Below are 23,806 nucleotides of genomic sequence, written 5' to 3' on the forward strand. Positions count from 1 at the left end.
GCAATATTTAATGAAAATTACAGTAACATTACCAGTGTCAAGTTCAAGATGAGTGCTTGACCCTAAACCCCACGCTCTATAATGGACTTACTGCAAATAAGACATTCAGGGTTTTCTCTTAAAATTCCTACCGAAGTTTTCTGTTTTTGTTTTAATCACTGCTGAATCTACAGCGAGTTACACAAACTTCCTAATTGAAAAATGTGTGTACAGACAGACTGAACGAACCACTTTCCAAGTACATGAATTTTAAAGTGTAGATGATCATGCTATATCCTTAATTTTGGTTGCCAATGCAAATGAGTCAGAGGATTTGCTTCAGACACTGAGTTAATTGTGTAACGCTACAGTGAAAAACCCCATTGGAGAGTACTTGCTGACCTCACAGTTGAAAAAACCATTTAAAAGATGTGGAAACCAGATGTTTCAGTCACATTTCAGCCTCTGCTTGGAGAGCTTATCCTGAGCAGCCTCTAACAGGCTATTGCTTCTCTACAACTAAGATATGATCATCTTTATTTCCTTATTTGTCTTGCTGTGGGAAGAGGCGCACGGATGGGGATTCAACAATGGGATTTTTCATAACTCTATATGGCTTGGTAAGAAACTTCACTCATGAGCTTTCTTATTGGGGGCGTTACTTCTTTGAATTAGTGGAGAAGTGAGTCGAAGGAGAAAAGTAAAGTTTTCTGTTCTGTTCAAGGCTGCTGTTTTAAAACAAAATGCTGAGGAAAAACAGCTATTGGAATGCACGTGCCTTAAAAAAAATGACTGTTCTTGCTTTCTAAAGTTAAAAAATAGTTTTTTATAAAGTGAACTATTCAGTAGAAGTTAATATTTATATTCCATATGAAAAAAATAGTTTTCAAAGCAGATGTGATGGTATAGAGTATGGGAAGTTGAGCAAAATAATAACACCGTATTTTGTATTTACTTCAATGCATTTGCATTCAGCTTTCATAGCAGGTAACCACAACAGAAACATCACAGGTAAATTGGGATATACAATGATTTTATAATCATGTGCCTGTGTTCTCTGACCTGTAATGGATATCTTGCTTTTTCCAAACATCTTTGGACTAGTTTGATGCAAAGCCACCTTGTAATGCAGAACAAATGAAGAAAAGCTTGTATTTCTGAATGGAGTCTCACCACTTTGATTCCTCTTGCTTGAGCTATCCATATAAATACTTTTCTACCCCTTTTGTTAGACAAGGAAAGTTTCTTGTGTTGTTTTGTTTTGTTAAATGTAAGGAATGACAAGCGCCTGTGAATATAAACAATAGACCATAAAAGGCTAAATAGGGAAAACTCAAAATACCCTGTATGGCACTCTAAACTATGCTTTCTCAGGCCACAAATTAACATTGCTTTATGTTCATCACTGTGTGCGATTGTGAAAAAAATTTTAATCGCTCAAGGAGAAAATCGACAAATTCTTGTATAAAGTAAAGAAATACAGAGAAACCAAAATTAACCTAGATCTTGGTTTTATGCTTGCCAGGAGGCACATGGCTGTGGAATATTTTCCCTTTCAGCATGTGTCTCTCTGGAAATAACTGCAGCCATGCGGATTTCATTAAAAAGCTCGATTTGCAATGCACAGCCTTGCCCCCTTCAGCTTGAGCCTGTGAACTAGTTTCATGCTGAACAGTGCGATCCGTTTGGCCAAGATGGGGTCTGGGACTTTCTCGAGGAGTGAACAAGTCTCTTTGTTTATTTCCTTGCACATCCCCAAACCTAAGAAATATACACATTTGTTACAAGTGGAAAAAACTGCCGTAAAGCTGGTAAGATGTAAATCCACATGCACAAACCTTGAAACGCTGTCAAAATCTCTAATGATCAAGCAATTTGGAGCTGTTGTATTTTTTTAAGTGATGCTGTATATTACAAAAATGTGAACATGGACAATAGAAGTTCTGTCCTAGAGGTAGAGGGGAGCGCACCCAAATGTTAATAGTGTATGCTGCAAATCTGAGGCTCAGGGTAATTGCAAATTGCTTCAATCTGGGACAAATTATTGACCAGTCAGGCTAACACAAATTGTTTACAGTTGGTTAGGTCAATATGGTATTAAGAACTATTTAGAGAAGGAAGAGAGTTGGGTAGGAAGGTAGGAATCTGCTAGTAACTATCACAAAACAAAGCACTTTAAGCTTTTGGCCTCAGTTCTATACTAGTAAAATGAGAAAGTCAAAGCAGGGGACCGCTAAGGTTCATTTTTAACTGTGGCATCTTCCAGTTCCTTAAATGGCAATTATGATTCCTTAAATAGTAAATGTTTTAATGATAAGGACAAGACACTTCAACTAATTTACATAGATTATGAAAATAAAAATTGCCCAGGTAAGCACTTCTTTTCAGCCATTGTACTGAATCTTAAAAAAGAAGAACAAGTAACATTATCTTGAGCTCCTACTAGGATCCAGAAGTCATGCTCGTAGGTTTTAATGATTTACATATTCCAAAGCTATCATTATTCCCATTTGATAGATGAGGACACCGAGGTGTAGGCAGTCGTTTGTACAAGGTCACAGAACCAGGAGGAGAAACTAGAGCCAACGTGCCCCTGTCGTCCCATGCTAACAGGAGAACAAGGGTTGGTTAAAGACTCAGTTTGAATGAATGACTGTGGGCTATAAAAATGAATAAATTATTCCTTCTGAAAGGTAAAACTTTTAAAATTATGACTCATTGGACAAAGGACCAGCTTAGTAGTTTAAAATTCTGAATTGAGGAATACTTTCAAATAAATGTGTACTTAAAATTGTCAAACACATACGAGATTTCAACTGTTCAAAGGCAAAATAATAGGAAGTTTGTTGCTCTTTCAGGAAAAATATAGAATACGATTTAATGAATTTAAAACGCTATCATAAAATGCTAAAATGAATGAATAAATAAATAAATAACATGCTAAAAGGCTACATTTCCACCATTTAAATTACTATCTTACTACTAGATGAGTTCTAGGACTCGAAATTTAAGAAAAATCACCTGGACGAAAGCTTAAAATTGTTTTTCAAAAACCTCTCTGTTAATTAATTTCTCCCCATGAACGTCACATTTTGATTAGGGAGTAAAACACAAGGAAATCTTAGTTTGAGAAACATGTGTAGACGTTAAATTAATTCCTACTGGTAAAGACCGGATAGCCTATATTCTCAGGGAACATACACAATTTTAACATTTTTGATCATCTCTGATATGATACAGGAGAAAGCTCAACACATCCCCTTTTTCTACCAAAACTCTTGGTACTCTTACTTCAAAATAAAGGCGCTTCCATGGCCTGCCCACTCGTGTCCGGGTCGCCTGAGACCAGGACTCGATCCTCAGCACTTGGCAAACCACATGGCATATTTTCAAAATAACCAGATTGGAAACCAGCCACAGTTCGGTGAAGGAGGCTTCACCACACGAGGGGCTCTAGGGCAGGAGGCGACCTTCGGAGGATGGGGGGAGCTTTGATGTTCCTCGCGTCCCCTGGCCTTGAGCTTCCGATTGACCGTGGTCTTCGGTGCATAAGTGTCGGGACTTTACTGTGAAATGTGGGGACACCTTGCAGGCCGCAGGGGCAGGACAAGGGGGCAGCAGCACCTCCGTGAACGGCCGGGTGTCGGCCTCGGCCTGGGGGCCCGTGTCTTGCTGCGGGCCCAGGGACCTGTGTCTTCCTCAGGAGTGACCTTATGGGTGGTGGGCTGTCCGGGTCACAGCACCAAGATTTCATCACAATCTGGTCATCTACACGGAACCACGGGTCACAGCACCAAGATTTCATCACAATCTGGTCGTCTACACGGAACCATTAGAGCTGGTGTTATGATTATTGTCCTGGAAAACGTCTCACGTTGTTTCTATGGCAAAGTGCACTCCAAACTCAAAACAATTTAAACAGTGATGTCCTGGAAGACAATCCATTCTGACTTACACCCTAAAATATGTTGGGAACAGCACGTAAACTAAAAAAAAGACAAACCAGATAAAGAATTTGGCAACTGGTAGTTCGCCGTGCCCAACTTTTTCTTTGCTGTGTTTGAATCTATATTTTTTTTCCTTAACGCTGTCCTTATTTGCTTGGGATTCCTTTACACCTTCCCGTAGTTTTTGATTTGTTTACTAAATTCTCAGTTATGTCGCATTAGTCACTTCCCTCAAACGGATATTTTGGGTTATTTTCTTCCACCTTTGTGAGCCTACAGAGCGGATCAATTTCCATTGGTTTCTCTTGCCCTCCCCCCCCCCCCCCCACTGTTTACCCTTCCAAGTTCTCAACTGACCAAAAAGAAAGCCAAAAAAGTCAAAACTTTGTCACCTTTCAATAGTGCAGAAACCCAGTGTTGGTTTGCAGCTTTCTTTCAGGGCATCAGTTCAGAAACATAAGTTAGCCTCCAGTTTCCTCCATGTCCTCAAATTTCTCTAAAATTCCCCTCATTCATATTTTCCCCGAAAAAGCTTTCTAACCATGAAACGTACCCACCCGAGGCCACTGGCCCAGGAAACTCCTTGGCAGGAAGCAGGGCTGCGCAGGCCCCTGGGGAGGCCACCAGGATGGATGGATGCTCTGCCAGGATGGATCCTACCTAGTGTGTTCACGGCCTTTTGTGAATTCGCAGAACAGGCAGCTGGCGTGTACCACCGGGAAGCTCGCTCGGGCCGCTACAGGCTCACGTACGCCGAGGCCAAGGCCGTGTGCGAGTTCGAGGGCGGCCGGCTCGCCACCTACAAGCAGCTGGAGGCGGCCCGCAAAATCGGTAACGCGTGTGACCTACGGATTTTCTCCTTTTTCACCCCCGGGGAGGGTGGGATCCCACCTTCCTGTGGCCCCTTCACAGGGTCTCTCTCCCGGGCTTCCAGAAGTTCTCGAAGCCCCGTGACCTCTCTGCTCTCTGGCTCGGCCCACCTGCTCTGCCCAGAACCAGGGGGAGTTCTTAGTGCTCACCACTTATCCAGGGTCACAAAACATTGTGACCTAATAGAATTAGAAGTCAGAGGAGAACAAAGGCTCATTATCCCAACATCACTCCAATTCCTTCCTGATTTAATACTTCTACTCATTTGTACCACTGCTCTATCTTAACACCCGCCTGGGTTTCCTTCGATGTGAAATGTTATACCGTGATGAGTTTTTCAAAGAAATTTCTACCGATGCTTGGTAGAAGAAATACTGAATTTGGTGACTTTTTTTTTTTCAAAAAAAATTTTTTTTAAGATTTATGTATTTTGAAAGAGAGAGAGAGAGAGAGGAGAGAGAGAGAGCGCGCGCCCATGTTGGGTGGGGGGTACAGGGAGTTGGAGGGGCAGTGGGAGAGGGAGAGTCGCAAGCAGACTGCACTGAGCGAGGAGCCCCAGGCCGGCCTCCATCTCCCAACGCTGAAATCACTGCTCTGAGATCACGACCCCAGCTGACACCAAAAGTCAGATGCTTAACCGACTGTGCCCCCCGGGCACCCCTTTTCCCCCGATTTCTGTAGGGTAAGTGGGAGAATGCAGTTGTACTTGAGGATCAAAAGAAAGATAAGCAGGTTGTAAGACGGCAGGAAAAAGAAACTGAGACGATGATGACCAGAGACCTGGTGCAAAGGCAGTGATTAACTAGTGCTAGTTCCTTCTTTTTAGGGAAAAAAAAAATGCACCATGATCATCTCTCCTGGTGGTTTTACGTGGATTTACAAGAGAATCCAAAAGGCCACCCCCATTCGGAACTCTCTTCTCCACTGAAGAAACCCCTTTGCTGATAAAAAACAAAAACAAAAAAACACCTGGCAAAGCTTATGCTGCTATTATACGTATTTCTCAGGACAAAAATAAAACTGTTCTCTAAAAATCTGCAAAGTCCGGCCAGCACCTTGCTCAGTCTAGACCCACAGAGCGGTCGGGGTGCGGTACCTGGCACAACAGACACAAAGGCCGAGCCATTGCTGGCTTCCCGGACCTGTAGTAGAACCGCTCCTGGGTGGCAGCGGCCAACATTGAAACAGCCTCTGAAGCTGGGCAGGGAAAACAGGGCTGACGCTTTGTTCAGAATTAATGAGCACGTTTATCCCTATTCAAATTTTTAGACATATTAGCAAATCTTAATTGGTCCTGGAATAGAAATTAATTAAATTATCATTTGAAAAAAAATTATTTTCCAGGACTGATGGTAATTTCAAAAATTATTTCATGGCACTAGATAGGTCATTTAGGAAACGGAGCCAGCTCTGAACTTGGATTGTTTTCACATCCATGGGATTATGATTTCCAGTCCATCTGCCTCTTTTTTTTTTTTTTCAAGTAAGACATCATTTTCTAGTAAAAGTCAGATGTTATATTTTATATGTATTCAAATTTTATTTTATTTTTTTTTAAGAACCGTTTTTCAAAATAATAAAAATTAAAGAAAGAAAACCATTTTTCTCCTTTTACCTACCTGGCTTTGGGCAGTTGAGAAGGGGCCACTTTTGTTAAGATGACCTTCACTCACCCGAGGGGTTAACTGGTTAGTCCATAATCCTTTCCTTCTCTTGCAGGATTTCACGTCTGCGCTGCTGGGTGGATGGCCAAGGGCAGAGTTGGATACCCCATTGTGAAACCGGGGCCCAACTGTGGATTTGGAAAAACTGGTATTATTGATTATGGAGTCCGTCTTAATAGGAGTGAAAGATGGGATGCCTATTGCTACAACCCACATGGTTTGTTAAAAATTATAATTTTATACTTTGCTAAAACCGTTACATGTTACTAAGAGGTTATTAAAACAAATGGCTCCTTCTCCCAGAGATAAATCAACTTGGTGATGATGACTATTAATAACAACAACCATTTACAGAGTGATTATGCTGGGCCAGACACTGCCTCATGCTCCTCATCTACACCGTCAGCGTTCGTGATGACTCTGCAAGGAGCTATCGTTCTACCAATTTTATTTTATTTTTTAAAGATTTTATTTATTTATTCATGAGAGACACAGAGAGAGAGGCAGAGACACAGGCAGGGGGAGAAGCAGGCTCCCTTCTCCCAAGACACAGGACTCGATGTGGGACTGGAGCCAGGACTCCAGGATCACATCCTGGGCAGAAGGTAGATGCTTAGCTGATGAGCCACCCAGGTGTCCCTGTTATACCCATTTTAGAAGTCAGGAAATTGGATAATTAAATAACTTACCCCAAATCAGATATCCAATAATTAGCAGGCAGGGCAGGATCCCAGATTCAGGTCTTTTTTCTATTCCTAACCACAAAGGAAAAAAAAAAAGCAGCTTATAAACTTGTCATGGTTAATTAGCCCAAACAACAAAGTGATACTACCAAATGTTAACTGTTCAAAATTACCCCTTTGATAGAATGGAGGAAAAAAAGAGACCAAGTAAAATTTTCCCCTAATTTCTTTTTGTGTATAAATTCTTTAACTTCCAAACTAAGCAACCCTCACTCTGTGGTTTGTTTTCACAATGATATACTGGATATACTAGTTTTATTATATAGTATATTTTTATTTATATTTTCCCATGGTTGATTGTAGCTAGGAAAATTTTTAAAAGAAAATTAGGGACGCCTGGGTGGCTCAAGGGTTGAGTGTCTGCCCAGCCCAAGGCGTGACCCCGGGATCTGGGATTGAGTCCCACATCGGGCTCCCTGCAGGGAGCCTGCTTTTCCCTCTGCCTGTATCTCTCATGAATAAATAAATAAATAAATAAAATCTTTAAAAAAAAAAAAAAGAAAATTGATTCAACATAATTACCATAAAGAGCTATTCTTTGTTCATGTTCTTGGAGAAAAAATAGATTGTTCTTTTTTGGTACATTTCCCCCAGGAGGATACTACAAAGAATTACAATATGTTACCAAGTCTTCCTCACATTTATGATCCCAAGCATCCTCAGGTGTTGTCCTGTGTCAATCTACCTTATAAGAAAGTCGCTATAGTGAAGTTACAGCGAGTTATAGTGAAGGTCTAGCATATTACTATAGAATTTATTATTTAATGATATTAACCATTGGAGAGCCATTTCTCATGCTTGTAACTAATCTTTATCTCAAATTAATCTGTATTCTAAGTAGAAAAGAATTTAACCTAGAGGCATCATCTATGCCCACTTAAGACAAAATATGAATAAATATGTATAGTGCATTTATGCAGGACTATAATTTTCAAATCACCTTGACATACGTTAAACCTGTTATATTTAGTTCTCTATTTATTGTTAATAGTTCCCATATCTTCTCGTCCTCCCTCTTCCTTTTTCTTCAGTATATTTATACAAGCAGGCTTCTTTTTACTCTCAAGAGTCACTTTTATTTCCAAGTATATTCTCTGATTCTTCCTTTGCTTGATAGACTTTAGGATCCCTGAGCATCTATTCAGTCATTTCCACAGGTCAAGATCTAGGGGAGATGAAGAAGTGCTAGTGGAAAGTTCCTTACAGTATTTCCTTGCCCTTTTATAAGAGCGCCACCTTAACTGACACATTTTTATAAATTGCTTTTGCTTCTCAGACAAGCTGAATCCTTTTTTACTCTGGGAATATTTGTACCGAATCCTGGGAGACTTGTTCTTACTCAATTCTCAGCTTACTTTTGGATTCAGTGACATGCTGATTTTTTAGGATGTGGTGAGCCTGAGCTAGCCCTGGGAGAGAAACAGTTCAATGAAAAATAATTGGAATGAAAAAATCATAATGATATCATAAAAAGAAACCAATGATTATAATTAACCAATAAAACACAGCTGGATAGCTAAATAGACAACCAAATAGCTCAATATTTGAATTGTTTCCTTATCTTATGGGATAGACAGCGGAGATAGGATGGTATGGGACAGAGCAAATCACTGCAAAAGCTGGCACTGTACATGCTTATGTACACATATAATCTAAGTATTATATAATATTCAAGAATACAATAAGAACAGCTTACGTTTTACCTAACACCCTTAAGTTATCTTTGATGTTGCTATCCTTTAATAGCCCTGTGAGGTAGGTTATAGGAGAGGCATGATCATATTTACTTTACCAATGAAAAACTTGAAGTATAGAATAGTCACAGAGCTCAGACTAGATCCCTGACCTTCCTTAGTCAGTCCTCTATCTTTCTAAGATCCTGTTCGGCCCTTGGGGAGATAAGCTTCCTTAACTTCTATGGCATTAAGAATTCTAACACAGGGATCCCTGGGTGGCGCAGCGGTTTGGCGCCTGCCTTTGGCCCAGGGCGCGATCCTGGGGACTCGGGATCGAATCCCACATCGGGCTCCCTGCATGGAGCCCGCTTCTCCCTCTGCCTGTGTCTCTGCCTCTCTCTCTCTCTCTCTGTGACTATCATGAATAAATAAATAAAATCTTTAAAAAAAAAAAAAAAAGAATTCTAACACAATTTTTTTAATAGCTATTTGAAAGGATAAGACTCTTGGAAAAAGCCTCTGATATAATGAAAAATGTCTTCAAATGCTACCACAGTCCCCATCACCACCAACATTCACATTATTTTTGAGTTTCCAGATTGATCTTTTTTTCAAGACATTAGACACTTACTTGATCTGAAATTGAAATTAACCAGGGCTTCTCCATACATTTCCCACCAGGTCACACTATATAATCACAGGTTCTGGCAGAGGTTGATTGTTTGTTCTCATACCAAGTTAGAAGGCAGGACAGAAATCTATAAAATGATAAATGACTTTAAAAAACCAAACATGAAAAAGAAAAAAAGAAAAAATAAAAAACCAAAGATGAATATCTCCATCAAATCCTCAAATATTAGGATTAAGGCGATAATTTAAAACCAGTGAAAGGCATATAGAATGGTCATAAATTATTCCTTTTAACTGGATTAGAATGACCTTCAAGGTCCCTTGTGATCCTGAAATTCTATCATGATTTTCCAAACAGAATTTTTCTGACTCATTATCCTACGTGCCCAAGTCTCTGAAGATACAGTGTTGACAAAACAACACAAAGGACAAAATCCCAGCCGTCTTGATTGGGCTGTTGGTAACGTGGGTATACACAGTCATCAAAATACATGAGCATGTACACATGAGACACGCATTCTTTTAAAAAGTTTTTTATTTTTAAGTAATCTCTACACCCAGTGTGGGGCTTGACCCCACAACCCTGAGATCACTGAGCCCTGAGATTTGTGCATTCTAAGCTAAGAAGATAAAAAGCAAAAAAAGTAAATAGGAGCCCAATTAGTTAAATTGCTATTTTTTCTTGCTATTTTATCTTTTAATTCAGTCTATATTCATTTGAAAGAATTTAGTGATGAATAATGAAAACATTCATTCTTTAGCTGTAAGAATACATATTTAATATATCATTAAAAGTAATAAATAGGAGCTAAGAAGTGCATATCAGCTTAAAACAGAGGTTATATTTCTTCTAATGCTTTCTTTCTTTTCTTTTCTTTTTTTTTTTTTTTTCATTGTATCCATTTCAGCAAAGGAGTGTGGTGGAGTCTTTACAGATCCAAAGCGAATTTTTAAATCTCCAGGCTTCCCAAATGAGTATGATGATAACCAGATCTGCTACTGGCACATTAGAGTCAAGTATGGTCAGCGTGTTCACCTGAGCTTTCTGGACTTTGACCTTGAGGATGACCCAGCCTGCTTGGCTGACTATGTTGAAATATATGACAGTTACGATGACGTCCATGGTTTTGTGGGAAGGTATGTGTTTCCCATATTAAGGAGTTAAAAATACCTCCAACGTTTTGTTTGATATTTAATTTTCTTTAAGGTCCCCACAGTTATTGATTATCTAGTATTTCTACTTCCCTGCAACACCATATCTCTTTTAGCAAAGATTTTTCTTCATAGGTGATGCCAGTCAGCTGCTGCATGTTCTTATAACTAAAACAGTGACAGCTGACTTTTGATTACTGTTAAGTTGTAAGAATCAAATAGTCTATTTAGAAGGACCTCAGGGCGTCTCAGTCAGAAAAGCGTGCAACTCTTCATCTCAGGGTCTTGAGTTCAAGCCCCATGTGGGGTCTAGAGATTACTTAAACAAAACTTTCAAAAAAAAAATTAAAAAATTAAAAGACCTCAGAATTCAACTAACAAAAGGAGGACGAAGACATGTGAATTGAGAAGTTTGTTGGGGTTTTTAAGTATTGTAATTACTATCAACCTCCTAAAATTAATTATAAATTCAGTAACGATTGCCTTTCTTCTGTGTACAAAGCATTGTGTTAAAGCATTATAAATGTAAGAATTAAGCAAAGTATAGCCCCTTCTCACAAAATTTACCTAAACCTGTACAATGGACATTGTCTTTAAAATACTTTCTTTTTTTTTTTTAAGATTTTGTTTATTTGTTTGAAAGGGAGAGAGCGAGCAAGAGATGGTGAGGGAGAGCAGGAGGGAGAGGCAGGCTCCCCACTGAGCAGCAAGCCCAATGTGGGGCTCCATCCCAGGACCTGAGATCATGACCTGAGCCCAAGGCAGATGCTTAACTGACTGAGCCACCCAGACACCCCTAAAATAGCTTTCTTTGCCACAAAAACAAGTGCTCCTTTCCTCAATATTTCTACCTTGGTTTTTCAACACGCTGGGATACAGTTCTGTGTTGCCATCCCAGATCTTCAGTGTAGTTTAAACTTTATCTCACAAAATATTACAAATCAGAGCATATAATTATGTATTTTATTTATTTAGCCCCCTACCAAATAACGCATATCTGAGACTATCCATTATTAATAGACTATCAGTTATCAATTTTCTATTATCCATAACAATAATTAAATGAAAGAAAATAGTAGTGAGGACACTTAAAAATGATACACTCAGTAGTTTGCTGTGACTTTGAAACGTGTAACTTAAAAAAAAAAAGAAATGTGTAACTTAACTACAAAGAGAAACAAAGGCACTTCTTGCATAAATAGACAATGATCTTTGGAGGGAAATTCTTTGTTTTGTTTTATCTTGCTGCTATGGGAAAAAGTGCAAATAGTTTTAAAACATAGTTTGAAGAAGAGATGAAACAGGGTTGGAGAAATTAAGAGCAAAGTATTTATTGAAAGAATGGACATCCTACCTTGAGAATCAAGGTGACATTTTCATTCTAAACCTAGTTTCAGAAATCAGTTATAGCCCTAGATAAAATCATATACTGTTTTTTTAAAGGTTTTCAATAGACTGATTTGTTATTTATTGGATTTATATTATGTGATAAATTCGTCCCTTTTATGTAATGTACAAGGGAGTTCCTTTCAAGTCATGATTCAGATAAAAATCAATCCCTCTTGTGAAGTCCAATAAAATTTTCCACATTTAGATCAGTCTACTCTAGAATTCAGATTATTAATACCATCAGCCATCCACCTAGTCCTCTTTAACCATGAAGAAAACTTATGGGATTAATCAGAATCAAATTTAAAATTTTTCCAAACAGATTAAAATTGTCTACTACACAAATAGTTTTGCAAGTACACAAGGTAGAAATGCCACATATTCTTTTTTAAGAATCTCATTTATAAAAAAAAAAAAAAAGAATCTCATTTATACTGAGGTCATTTCAAACAACCAACTTTGTTTTAATCCCTCTTTTCCCCTTACAAATTCAAGTTTAAAAAAAAAAAAACCCAAACAATAGAAAAAGGAGCCATTGCTTAGGAAAATAAAGCACTTTAAATACAGGTCAGAGCCATGTCCAGTAGCTGTGTAATATTCTTTTGTGTGACTTCTCTTTTTAAAAAATTTCCTTTCAGGTACTGTGGAGATGAGCTTCCAGAAGACATCATTAGTACAGGTAATGGCTCTAAATTGAGGTGTAGGACTGGGATTTGTTTTCCCAGTGTCACTGAAAGTGAAGAACCCAGTAGTTATTACTATTTCCTTTATTAAAGTTGAGAGAACCATTGGGACAGAGGTAGCTCACCAGCTTGTAAAATGCAGTGTTTCCACTTAAAGACTAATGTCAACTCCTTACACTAAAAATGTGTAAACTCATCAGGTGCAGGAACACAGTCTGAGATGGTCTGGAATCTGCAAACCTCCGAACACTGCTGTCGGTTATGACGTCCGTAACACGTGGTTATAAAAGACCAAATGTTTCATCAGTAAAGGCTTGAAAAGTATTTTCAAAAGTATCAAAAGTTTAAAAAATACCTTCTGTCACTGAAAAAATTTTATATCACACTTAGTGCATTTGTATCTTAGTACAGCACTCCCCAGAGGCTGTGAAGAACACAGCTGCAGGACACATTTTGAATAGGTGTTGCATGAGAAAAGAACTCTAAGGTCAAGCGAATTTGGGAAACCTGAGTTTGAACAATGATAAACTGGTCTCTTTATTGGAAGATGTCAGGGAGCTTTTAATATGCTAATTATGCATAGTAAACCTCAAAAGGCCAGTTATGGTTGGCAATGAGCTCCAGAACTTTTTAACTCCTGTGAATTTTGTGATTTGGTTCTTTTTTTTTTTTTAAAGATATTATTTATTTATTCATGAGAGACACGGAGAGAGGCAGAGACCCAGGCTGAGGGAGAAGCAGGCTCCCTGCAGGGAGCCCGATGTGGGACTCGATCCAGGGACCCCGGGGTCACGCCCTGAGCCAAAGGCAGAGGCCCACCCACTGAGCTCCCCAGGGGACCCATTGTGACTTGGTTCTATACAATGTGCCTGGAGCAATGAGCTGGTAGTCAAATATATTTACTTCAATAAGCAATACTACTGCCATTGGCCTATACGGATATTTTCTAGCTAAGAATCTTCACTTTCTTGGGTGTTCTTGTTTTTTTTTTTTTCTTTTTATTTCCACCCCCAGCACTAGTAGTTGGCATTCTTACTTGCTCTTTTTCCTCCAAGTCAAAAAAAAATGATCATAATGTTTTTGCAACTAAAAACAACAAAATACACTGCATTGCAATTTCTAAGTAGTCCTTAAGCTCAAATACCACTAGCTGAATTACTCCCACACCCTAGCCCTGAGGTGCACGGAGTTCTCATGAAATTCTCATTTATGCGTCATTATTACAAGAGATGGAACTTCTTATTCAGTCCTTGAATGATTAATGCTAAAAAAGCTATTCATTCTGTGTTAGCATCTTCCTAGTGAGGACAGCCTATTAAATTGTTTATCTCATTCTTTTCTTGAGAGCATATTTTACGTTAACAGAAAGTTACAGGAAGATAGGAGCTGTAGGAGGTAGTTCAGGGGGTGAGAATTCTATTTAAAAAAAAAGAAAGAAACAGGGAGAATCAAAGCCTGAAACTTGACATTTTTCTTGTTTTGTCTAAAATAGAAAAAACTTACTGCAAGCGTAATCAAATCAGTGTTTTTCTAACACAACTGCAAGGAATTGAAAAAAAAAAAAACCCACACAATTTATTATTCAGAGAGATAAACCAACACACAGAACAGGACACAGTTAAAATAGCCAAAGATTCAGCAAAACAGCAAGAGGAGGGAATTGATACCAAGTAATAGAAAAAGTTTTAAAATATATTTGAAGCATAATCCAGTCAAGGATATACTGTTAACATTTTGATCTAGTTTTCTTTTTAAATATGTGCTTATTCACGCGAGGAGATTTATATTAAAAAACAAAATCAGAAAATGAATGAACTAAAAACTACCCATAAACTACACCACTTTAATAAAAGGTATATAAAATAAGAATATGCCCACTCTCATCTCTCTGCACCCAAGAAAGGCAGTGAGTGACTGCAGAGTGGCCATTGCCAGGTGTTTTCCTATATAAACAGTATTTACACAGATATCATGGACATATTTCCAAGTCAGCATACAGGATGTAGATCACCAAATTCATTTTAATGATTGCCTACAGGTTGCCGTACGGATGTACCAATATTTAAAGTCCTAAAGATGGTTTTTCTGATTTCCCTTTTTTGGGCCATTTCACCAGATATTTTTAAACCTCGACTTTGCAGTGCTCCTTTTTTTTTTTTTTTTTTTTTTTTTTTTAAGAGTAGATTCCTAGAAGTGAAATTCTGAAAGCACAAGTGATTTCATTTTAAGTGTCAGTAGATGCTGCCAAATTGGCACTGGCCCTACAGTGCCACTTTGTATATATTGAGTAACCTATGAAATGTTATTTTTTGTTTGTTTTTAATTTAGGCAACTCTTCCAAGTCTGAGGAAAGTGTAGTGGATAAGAGCAAGTAGTGGACTGCACCAGGCTCAAATCTGGTTCCACCATGTTAGCTTTGCACCCTTGGGCTAGCTACTCAAACCGGGCTCTCTATGCCTCAATTTCACCTATAAAATAAATATTTTAATAATATCCACCTCATAGTGTTGTGGGGAATAAATGACTTAATAGATGAAAGGCACTTAAAGCTGTGCTTGGCAAAAATGAGCATTCAATGTAGGTGGGGTTTTTTGGGTTATTTGGGGGTTTTTTGTAATGAATTCTGGATCTGTGATGTGGATTAAGAAGACCTTTCCCTGGTGAAAAACAAAAAATATTCTCATATTTTATTTTATATAATAACATTTTCCTTTTTATTTTTAAGCACAGCTTGGTCTTTAACACAGGTTAAATGCATTTAAGCACTCTGTGTAAAGTAGGGATTTAGGGTTGTGGCTTTGTTTCTTGCAACATAAAGCTTGTTGCCCTAACATCATTTATAAATAATCCACCCATATCTCATTGGCTTAAACTGCCTGACATTCTCCTGTAGTTCAGTGGCCATTCCTTCTATAAGGGAATAGCTTTTTTTTTTTTTTTAAGATTTTATTTATTTATTCATGAGAGACCCAGAGAGAGAGGCAGAGACACAGGCAGAGGGAGAAGCAGGCTCCATGCAGGGAGCCCTACACGGGACTCGATCCCAGGACCCCGGGGTCATGCCCTGAGCTGAAGGCAGATGCTCACCTGCTGAGCCACCCAGGTGTCCCTAAAGAATACCTTTTTTTTTTTTCATTTTTTAAAAGAATATCTTTTAAAACAGAATAGACAAAATTTCCTGAAGGACAGATTGAAGGGCCAGGGGAGAGAATAGGACAGTCTCTCCCCCTGCTACACGCGGCAGAGGAAGCACGGACTCTACAGCTTGAGAATCCAGCTCTCAATTCCGGGAGTCTGGTTCACGAATTTTTATATTCTCCTGTAAGAATGAGGAGTCTTTGAACTGCCAGCTAAATCAAAGCAGAGTAACATCTTTGTTTTTTTGCATTCTCCTCCCCAGGAAATGTCATGACCTTGAAGTTTCTAAGTGACGCTTCAGTGACAGCAGGAGGTTTCCAAATCAAGTACATTGCAGTGGATCCTCTATCCAAATCCAGTCAAGGAAAAAACACAAGCACTACTTCTACTGGAAATAAGAACTTTTTAGCTGGAAGATTTAGCCATTTATAAAACAAAAAAGGACACTCAGTGTTTATGTTTGCATCTTTTGGAAGCCCTTTGATCTCACTTTTATATTATTATTAATAACATTTATTTATTATTTTTCTAAATGTGAAAGGCAATATCTGATACTTTGGGGGAAATTGGAAAATACAGAAAGCTTTAAATGAGAAAACAAAATCTCTCATAATCCTACTGCATAAAAATAACAAGCATTAACATTTATATATCTGTTTCTTTTAGTTATTTTTTAATTTGTGGTATATGTATCTATACGTATTTGTATTTGAAATTTGGGGATCCTGGTCCATGAACAGTTTAATATCTTAGTATTTTTAACCTTGAACTTTATGGTTTGAGGATTTTCCCATATCATTGAGTATTCTGCAAAACAGTTTGAACAGCTGTAAAATATTCCATGGTATGATTGCTCCATACTTTATTGTAGGAATTTTATGTTGCTTTCATAAATATTGCTGCAATAAATATCCTTGAACATATGTATTTGTACAGCTCTCTAATTATTTGGGATAGGGTCCTTGAAGTAGAATTATTGGCTTAGATATTAGTTAAAATAGAATTTTCTTAGGGTCTCTGGCTGGCTCAATCAGTAGAGCATGCAATTTTTGATCTTAGAGTCATGAGTTTGAGCCCCACATTGAGGGGTGGAGTTTACTTTTAAAAAGTAATAAATGTACAGCTTTAAAAAAAAAATACAATTTCCTTTTTTTACGGGCAAAAGTGACTTATCATTATGGTTTGAATTTACAGTGAGATTGATGGTTGGTTTATTTATTTTTATTTCTTTTGTGAATTATTTTTTCATGTCTTTCACCTTTTTACTTATACAATCTTTTATTAATTTAAAAGAAATCAGTATATATCAGATATATAATTTCATGTCTGTCATATATGTTGCAATTTCATTTTATGTGAAGTTTGATTCTTACAATTTTTATTAAAGGTTAATTTTATTTACTGTCACACTTACTGATCTTGCTGGGGTCTCTTGTCTTTTTGTTTAGAGTGAATATTCTCATTACGGGTTGATATAGTCATTCATTAATATTTTATTCTTGTTGTTTTACGGCTTTGCTTTCATAGAAGTTAAAAGTCATAATTGTTACCCTTTATATGAGGGGGTAATGGTTACTATCCAATTAAATTCAACAAAAATGTATGTGCCTGGCACTGTTCTGGACACTTAGGAAACACTCAAGAACCAAGTGAACAAAAATCCCCAGGCTTGGGGAGCTTATATTCTGGTGGGAGGAGAGAGACAATAATCAAACATGATAAATTAGTAAACTACATATTAGAAATAGGTTAGAGGGAGTTCCTAACTAAATTACTAATGGAATGAGTATAGATTAAAAAAAAAAAAAAAAAAGGCTGAGAACTGTGGAAGAGCAAGATCGGCAGAGAAGACTTAGCAGGAGTCAAGGATGAATTAGAAGGAGTATCCGAGTATCCTCTGGGGTTCTAGACACTTAGTGGAAAACATATCAAGGAGGAGCATCTGACTGTGTTGAATGCTGCCAGTAGATCTACCAAGATGAGCGCTAAGCATAACCATGGGGTTTATCAACATGAAGATTGTTCGTGACCTTGAGGAACAGTCTTGGGGGTGGAGGCAAAGGCCCCCCGGAGTGTCCTATAGAGTGAAGTAGAGGAGACCACTGGAGACCCTAAGTCTGGCTATCATGGAAATGCAGCTGTCAGGAAAACTGGGTTGAAAGAAGGCTCTCTTGATGGGAATGAACGTAGGAGAGATGGAGAAAGGAGAGATGCTGGGGCCATTTTTCTGAGTCTGGGCAGTAGTTAGGGTCCTGGCAGGAAGCAAATGACACACTCAAAAGAGGGAAACTGAAGAGATTATCATAGAGGTGAGGACTGACTTATAGAGGCTCTCAAAGGATGGTAGGTAAATCACTAGATGCTCACCACAGAGGGAGAACTCCCTGGAGGAGAAAAATCAGGGGCAGTTATGTATGAAGCCAGAGAGCCAGCTTCCTTGAGAGGAAAGAGGTGCGCAACCAAAGCTGAATCCCAATTTCTCCCTCCTCCCATACTTTGATGTCCTGCTGGTGCTTTACTGTCCAAACTCAAGCAGAAATCAGGATACAAGGAAACCTGGTCGGTGCTGTCCACAGAGATCTGCTCCAGGTCCAAATCAGGAAGTCAGAGCATAGATCTGGAGGCCTGAAAGAGGACATCTGTCCTCATGGGTGAGAGGAGCCTAGTTCTAGTGCACAAATGGAGGGACTGGCTTTAGATAACAGCAAGGACAGTCCCTCTATGGTCTCTCTTTTATGCCATGAATCCTTTAACAGTTGAAACCTATTCACACTTATCAGTGTTATGTTTTTATTTATTTTTAAATTAAATTAAATTAAATTATTTTTATTTTACATGTGGTCCACTCCCAACATGAGGCTTGAACACACAACCCTGAGATCAAGATTTGCATACTCTACAAAATAAGCCAGACAGGCATCCCCCTCATTGTTATGTTTTCAAATGCATAAAATACATAGGAGCATAAAGAAAACCAATTATTTTGGAACACAGTTATGAAATCATTTTAAAAATCAAATCTGTGATACTTTAGTGCATGTGTTTCTATACTAATGCCATAAATAATATCTAGTAGTACACTTAATAACTACCATAATTTTAAAGTAGCGATATGTTTGTGTTATAATATTCTGATGTAGATGCAAAAACTGTTTCATGGCATAAAATCCTTAAGATGTTTACTCATGATAAAAGCACAGGTGTTGCTACTGTGGTTTACTAACTACACCCATTAAAGAAAATGACTCGATTCAACAGTTATTAGAAATAAAGATGCATTTCCACATGCAAGATCACGATGGCATTAAGTTCAAGTTCCATTAGGAGGAAGTAGGATGTGAGGACAGAAGCTGACCTGTATAGAGATATGTGGGAATGTGCAGGGCTTTCTTCTGCTTGTTTTGCATTTTGCAGTAAAGAAAGAGTCAAGTCATACACCAAGAACGAGGATGGAGAAATAAATGTATGAGGTCTGAGAAGACAGGAGAAGGCATGCCAGGGCCCTTAGGAAAGTGGGAAGGAGAATGGACCAGGGAAATCACATGTGAATACCAGATAGAATCAAGAGCCCACGTCAAGTTTGTGGCATGGATTTGAATAGGACACCGGTCAGCAAGGCTGTTTTCCTTCAGTCATGTTCAGCTACACAAAGACAACGACAGACTAGGGGAGAGCTGGAGTCATCAGGGTTGGGTTTTCACCGAGTGAGTGGGACAAGAGATGGGCAAGGGAGTAGGGGATGTGCCTAAAGGAGGGACAGTGATGATAACCCATGGAATTTAGTTTAATAAGGAGGGAAGAGAGGACTTTGAGAAAACGAGAGACAGTGAAGGAGTGGTAGGCTCAGAGGTTGCAGAGTCACAGGATGAGAGGGGATGCAGCAGAGAGACAGGAGGTAGTGGTCAGAGAATGGGATTTTAAATATAAGCTTTTGTTGTAGGCAGAGTAGTGCTCCCTTCCCAAGATGCTATATCCTAATCTCCAGAACCAATGAATATGTCACCTTAGGTGGCAAAAAGGATTTTGCCCTTAGGATTAAATTAATGGCCTTAAAGTGGGGGATTATCCCAGATTATCCAGGTTGGCCAATGTAATCACAAGAACTCTTAAAAGTGGATGAGGGAGGCATGAGAAAAGGAGAATCAGAGAAAGAGATGTCGCAAAAGAAGTAGGGTCAGAGAGATGCAATGTCGCTGGCTTTAAAGATGGAAGAAAGGAGCCGTGAGCCAAGGAGTGTGAGTGGATTCTAGAAGCTGGAAAAGCCAAGTAAAGAGATTCTTCCCTAGAACTTCCAGAATGAATGCATTCCTGCTGACACCTTGATTTTGGCCCAAAAAGACCCATGTTGGACTTCTGAACTACAAAGTCATAATATAGTAACTTGTGTTGTTTTGAGCCACGAAGGGTGTTATACTTTTTTTATGGCTGTGTTTGAAAGCTAATATACCTCTTAATCAGTTTCATGCAAGCTTATACTTTGAGAGATTAAAGTATAATTCGAAGTGACAAAGCATAAACAAGAAGCAGTAAGTAGAAGACAACCATTTTTCTAGAAAAATTAACTTAGTTGAATACTATTTAATAGATTTTTTTTTAATTTTTTTTTTAAATTTATTTATGATAGTCACAGAGAGAGAGGAGAGAGAGAGAGAGAGGCAGAGACACAGGCAGAGGGAAAAGCAGGCTCCATGCAGGGAGCCCGATGTGGGATTCGATCCCGGGTCTCCAGGATCAGGCCCTGGGCCAAAGGCAGGCGCCAAACCGCTGCGCCACCCAGGGATCCCGATTTTTTTTTTTATTTTTATTTATTTATGATAGCCATACAGAGAGAGAGAGAGAGAGAGGCAGAGACATAGGCAGAGGGAGAAGCAGGCTCCATGCACCGGGAGCCCGATGTGGGATTCCATCCCGGGTCTCCAGGATTGCGCCCTGGGCCAAAGGCAGGCGCTAAACCGCTGCGCCACCCAGGGATCCCTGAATACTATTTAAGGCTAGCATAACACTTATGCTTATGTTTTCCTACCTATACCTAATACCTTTTTACTTCCTTGCTCGTGAAATCAATCTTTCTTTCTTTCTTTCTTTCTTTCTTTCTTTCTTTCTTTCTTCTTTTTTTCTTTCCTTTTTTTCTTTTCTTTTATTTTCTTTTCTTTTCCTTTCTTTTCTTATCTTTTGTTTTCTTTTCTTTTCTTTCTTTTTCTCTCTTTTCCTCACTTCCATAGGCTTTATTGGTCTTTTTTCAGAATCCCCATTTTTTTCTGTTTGTTTGTTTGTTTCCTTTGGAAGTCTCAATGAATGAATTTAAATAGGAAATTGAAGACTAGGGACACCTGGGTGGCTCAGCATTTGAGCGTCTGCCTTTGGCCCAGGGTATGACCCCGGGGTCCTGGGATCGAGTCCCACATCAGGTTCCCTCCATGGAGCCTGCTTCTCTCCTTCTGCCTGTCTCTGTGTTACTCATGAATAAATAAATAAAATCTTTTTTTTTAAAGGAAATTGAAGACGGTGAGTAAATTTGAAAAGCATGTGTATTCCAGCATATAAGGTATTATTATTGATGATGATGATGATTAACATGAATTCTCTTAAGATTTTCCTGAAAATAATACTCAGATGTGTGAAATATTTAGAACAATATTAAATGCCATCTATTACTACTGACCTAGATTGTTCTGTTCTGTACCTCAATAATATAGTGAAAGGAGGATACACAGGGTCAGAGAGAGGTTATAATGACTTCTGGAATTTTGGCTGAATCATTTATAAATCTTCCTACCGAGGCTTAAGATACATTATGGTTATATTCTGAGATCTACAAAAATAATTGGACAGGAAGAGTTATACTATGTATAGATGATTTTTCTTGAGTAAATCGCTAAGTGATTTTGTAAAAAAAAATTTCTAAACTTAATTTTCTCAAGTTAGCATCCTTTTGCATGTCTAAATTAGTATTCTTTATGTTTTAGTAATTCTACTTTATTTGAGGGGGGAAGGAGCAAGATGGCAAAGGGTAGTTGACCTTGTCTCATCTGGTCCCTTGAATTTAGCTAGATAACTGGCAAATCATTCTGAATACCCATGAATTCAACCTGAAATGTAAGAAAAGAATTGCTAGAACTCTACACATAGAAAAGTGACCACTTTCTGCAAGGTAATAGATGCAGAGAAGTGAATCCAAAATGGGAGGCTGGTATAGCCCCAGGCACAAAATCAGAACACCTGGAAATCTGCTCCAGGAGTGACATCCCTGCCTGAAATGTGCGCAGGTGGTGAATGGGAGCAGAATCCTAGTTGGGACAGTGTGGTCTCAGGATCCTTGGAGGCAGGAGAATTCCCAAGCCCTGGAGAGGAGAAACTGGTTATGGTCAGCAAGCTCAGGACGGGGGCTCTCAGCTCAGTTCCCCATAACTGAGAGCCACAGCCTGATTGGGTGACGCTCTCAGGGAAGAGAGCCTGCAAAGGACAGTAACGGGATGACCCTCAGCCTTCCCCCAGCAGGATCGGTGTGACACCCTGACACACACAGGTGAAGACTGCTTATCCCTGAGGGTTTACAGAAGAGAGTGGACAGTGATCTTTTGTTTTGGGGGCTGGAGATTCGGGCCCAGCCATTTTCATTTTGACCCCCTAAGGAGGTGCAGAAAGCCTTCAGAGAACAAAACATACACAGAGCAACCAGAAAGAGCTGACACTGAGCCCAGTCCCCTGGCAAGGGGCGGTGCCACTCTGCCCTGGCAAACACCTGAGCATCAGTGCAGCAGGCTCCTCCCCCAGAAGGTCAGCTGGGAGGACAGGGGGACAGCAAGTTTATACACCTCACAGGACTGCAAAACTCCAATGCTAGGGGAAAATAGTACATGAGTTTTTTTCATGTGATTCATTTACCTTTCAGTTTAAAATTTTCCATTTCTTTTTTTCCCTTTTCAACTAGTTTATTGATGTATCAACTCTTGATTTAAGATTTCTTTTAACTTCCATTTTTTTGCATTTATATTTTATAGATATATTCTTCATTTTTGGCTTCTTCTCACTCTATTCAATTTCATTTTTGTATATATATAAATTTTGTTTTCTTTACAATTTTGGGATTTAGTGTCTTTTAACACACAGACCAAAATACACTCAGGACCAAGTGGGTCACCCTGCTTTGTCCACCCTGTGAGATTATGTTCTCTCCCTCTCCTCTTCCTTTCCTTATTTTTTTTTCCTTTTCTTTTCTGGTTTCTGACCTCTTCAGATTTGGCTAGTGTGCATTTCACTTGGGTCATGTTTGATATTTTTGATAGTACTCTCTTGTTCATCCATTCTTCTCTAGGCAAAAGACTGCAAAGAGGAATTCACAACAAAAGAAACTACCAGAGGTGATACTCTTTGCTACAGATCTAATTGATATGGATATAAGTAAAATGTTGGAGATGGAATTCAGGATAACAATTAAAAGTTATTAGCTGGGCTTGAAAAAAGCATAAGACACTGGAGAATCTCTTAGTGCTAAAATGAGATCTAATCAGGCTGAAATAAAAAGTGCTCTGAGATGGAGTCTGAATTGGATGCTCTAATAGCTAGGATAAATGAGGCAGAAGAGAGGTAAGTGACATAGAAGACAAGTTGATGGAAAGGACAGAAGCCGAGGAAGAGAAAAATGATTGATGGACCAGGAGGGGAGGCTTCAAAAAATTAGTGATGCCATAAAATGAAACAAAGTCAGAATTATTGAAGTGCCCAAGGGAGAAGAAAGAGAGGATCAGGAGGTATATTTGAGAAAATAATAGCTGAGAACTTCTCTAACCTGGGGAAGGAAACAGGCATTCACATCCAAGAGGTACAGAAGACTCCTCCCAAAATCAGTTAAAATGAATCAACACCATGACATACAATAGTGAAGCTTGCAAATTTCAGAGATAAAAAGAAAATCCTGAAAGCAACTTGAGACAG

The 23,806-nt window shown here is 38.7% G+C and overlaps 2 protein-coding genes across 3 annotated transcripts in view; one reads left to right on the top strand and one right to left on the bottom strand.

Moving 5' to 3' along the window:
- LOC144291858 (uncharacterized) overlaps positions 1–6,853 on the bottom strand; it is a 42,022-nt gene extending 35,169 nt beyond the window's left edge. For both annotated transcript variants that reach the window (XM_077861703.1, XM_077861702.1), the window contains exon 1: positions 6,416–6,853. The gene's annotated coding sequence lies outside the window, so the exon portion shown is untranslated. The remainder of the gene's footprint in view (positions 1–6,415) is intronic.
- On the top strand, positions 417–16,794 carry TNFAIP6 (TNF alpha induced protein 6). Its single transcript, XM_077861701.1, has 6 exons — positions 417–599; positions 4,620–4,757; positions 6,516–6,677; positions 10,418–10,646; positions 12,689–12,729; positions 16,134–16,794. Exons 1-6 carry the CDS (start codon positions 506–508, stop codon positions 16,301–16,303), a joined length of 834 nt encoding a protein of 277 aa, XP_077717827.1. The 5' UTR covers positions 417–505; the 3' UTR covers positions 16,304–16,794.
- Positions 16,795–23,806: the final 7,012 nt, after the last annotated feature.

This window comes from Canis aureus, chromosome 20 (genome assembly GCF_053574225.1).
Source record: "Canis aureus isolate CA01 chromosome 20, VMU_Caureus_v.1.0, whole genome shotgun sequence".
Lineage (NCBI taxonomy): Eukaryota > Metazoa > Chordata > Mammalia > Carnivora > Canidae > Canis > Canis aureus.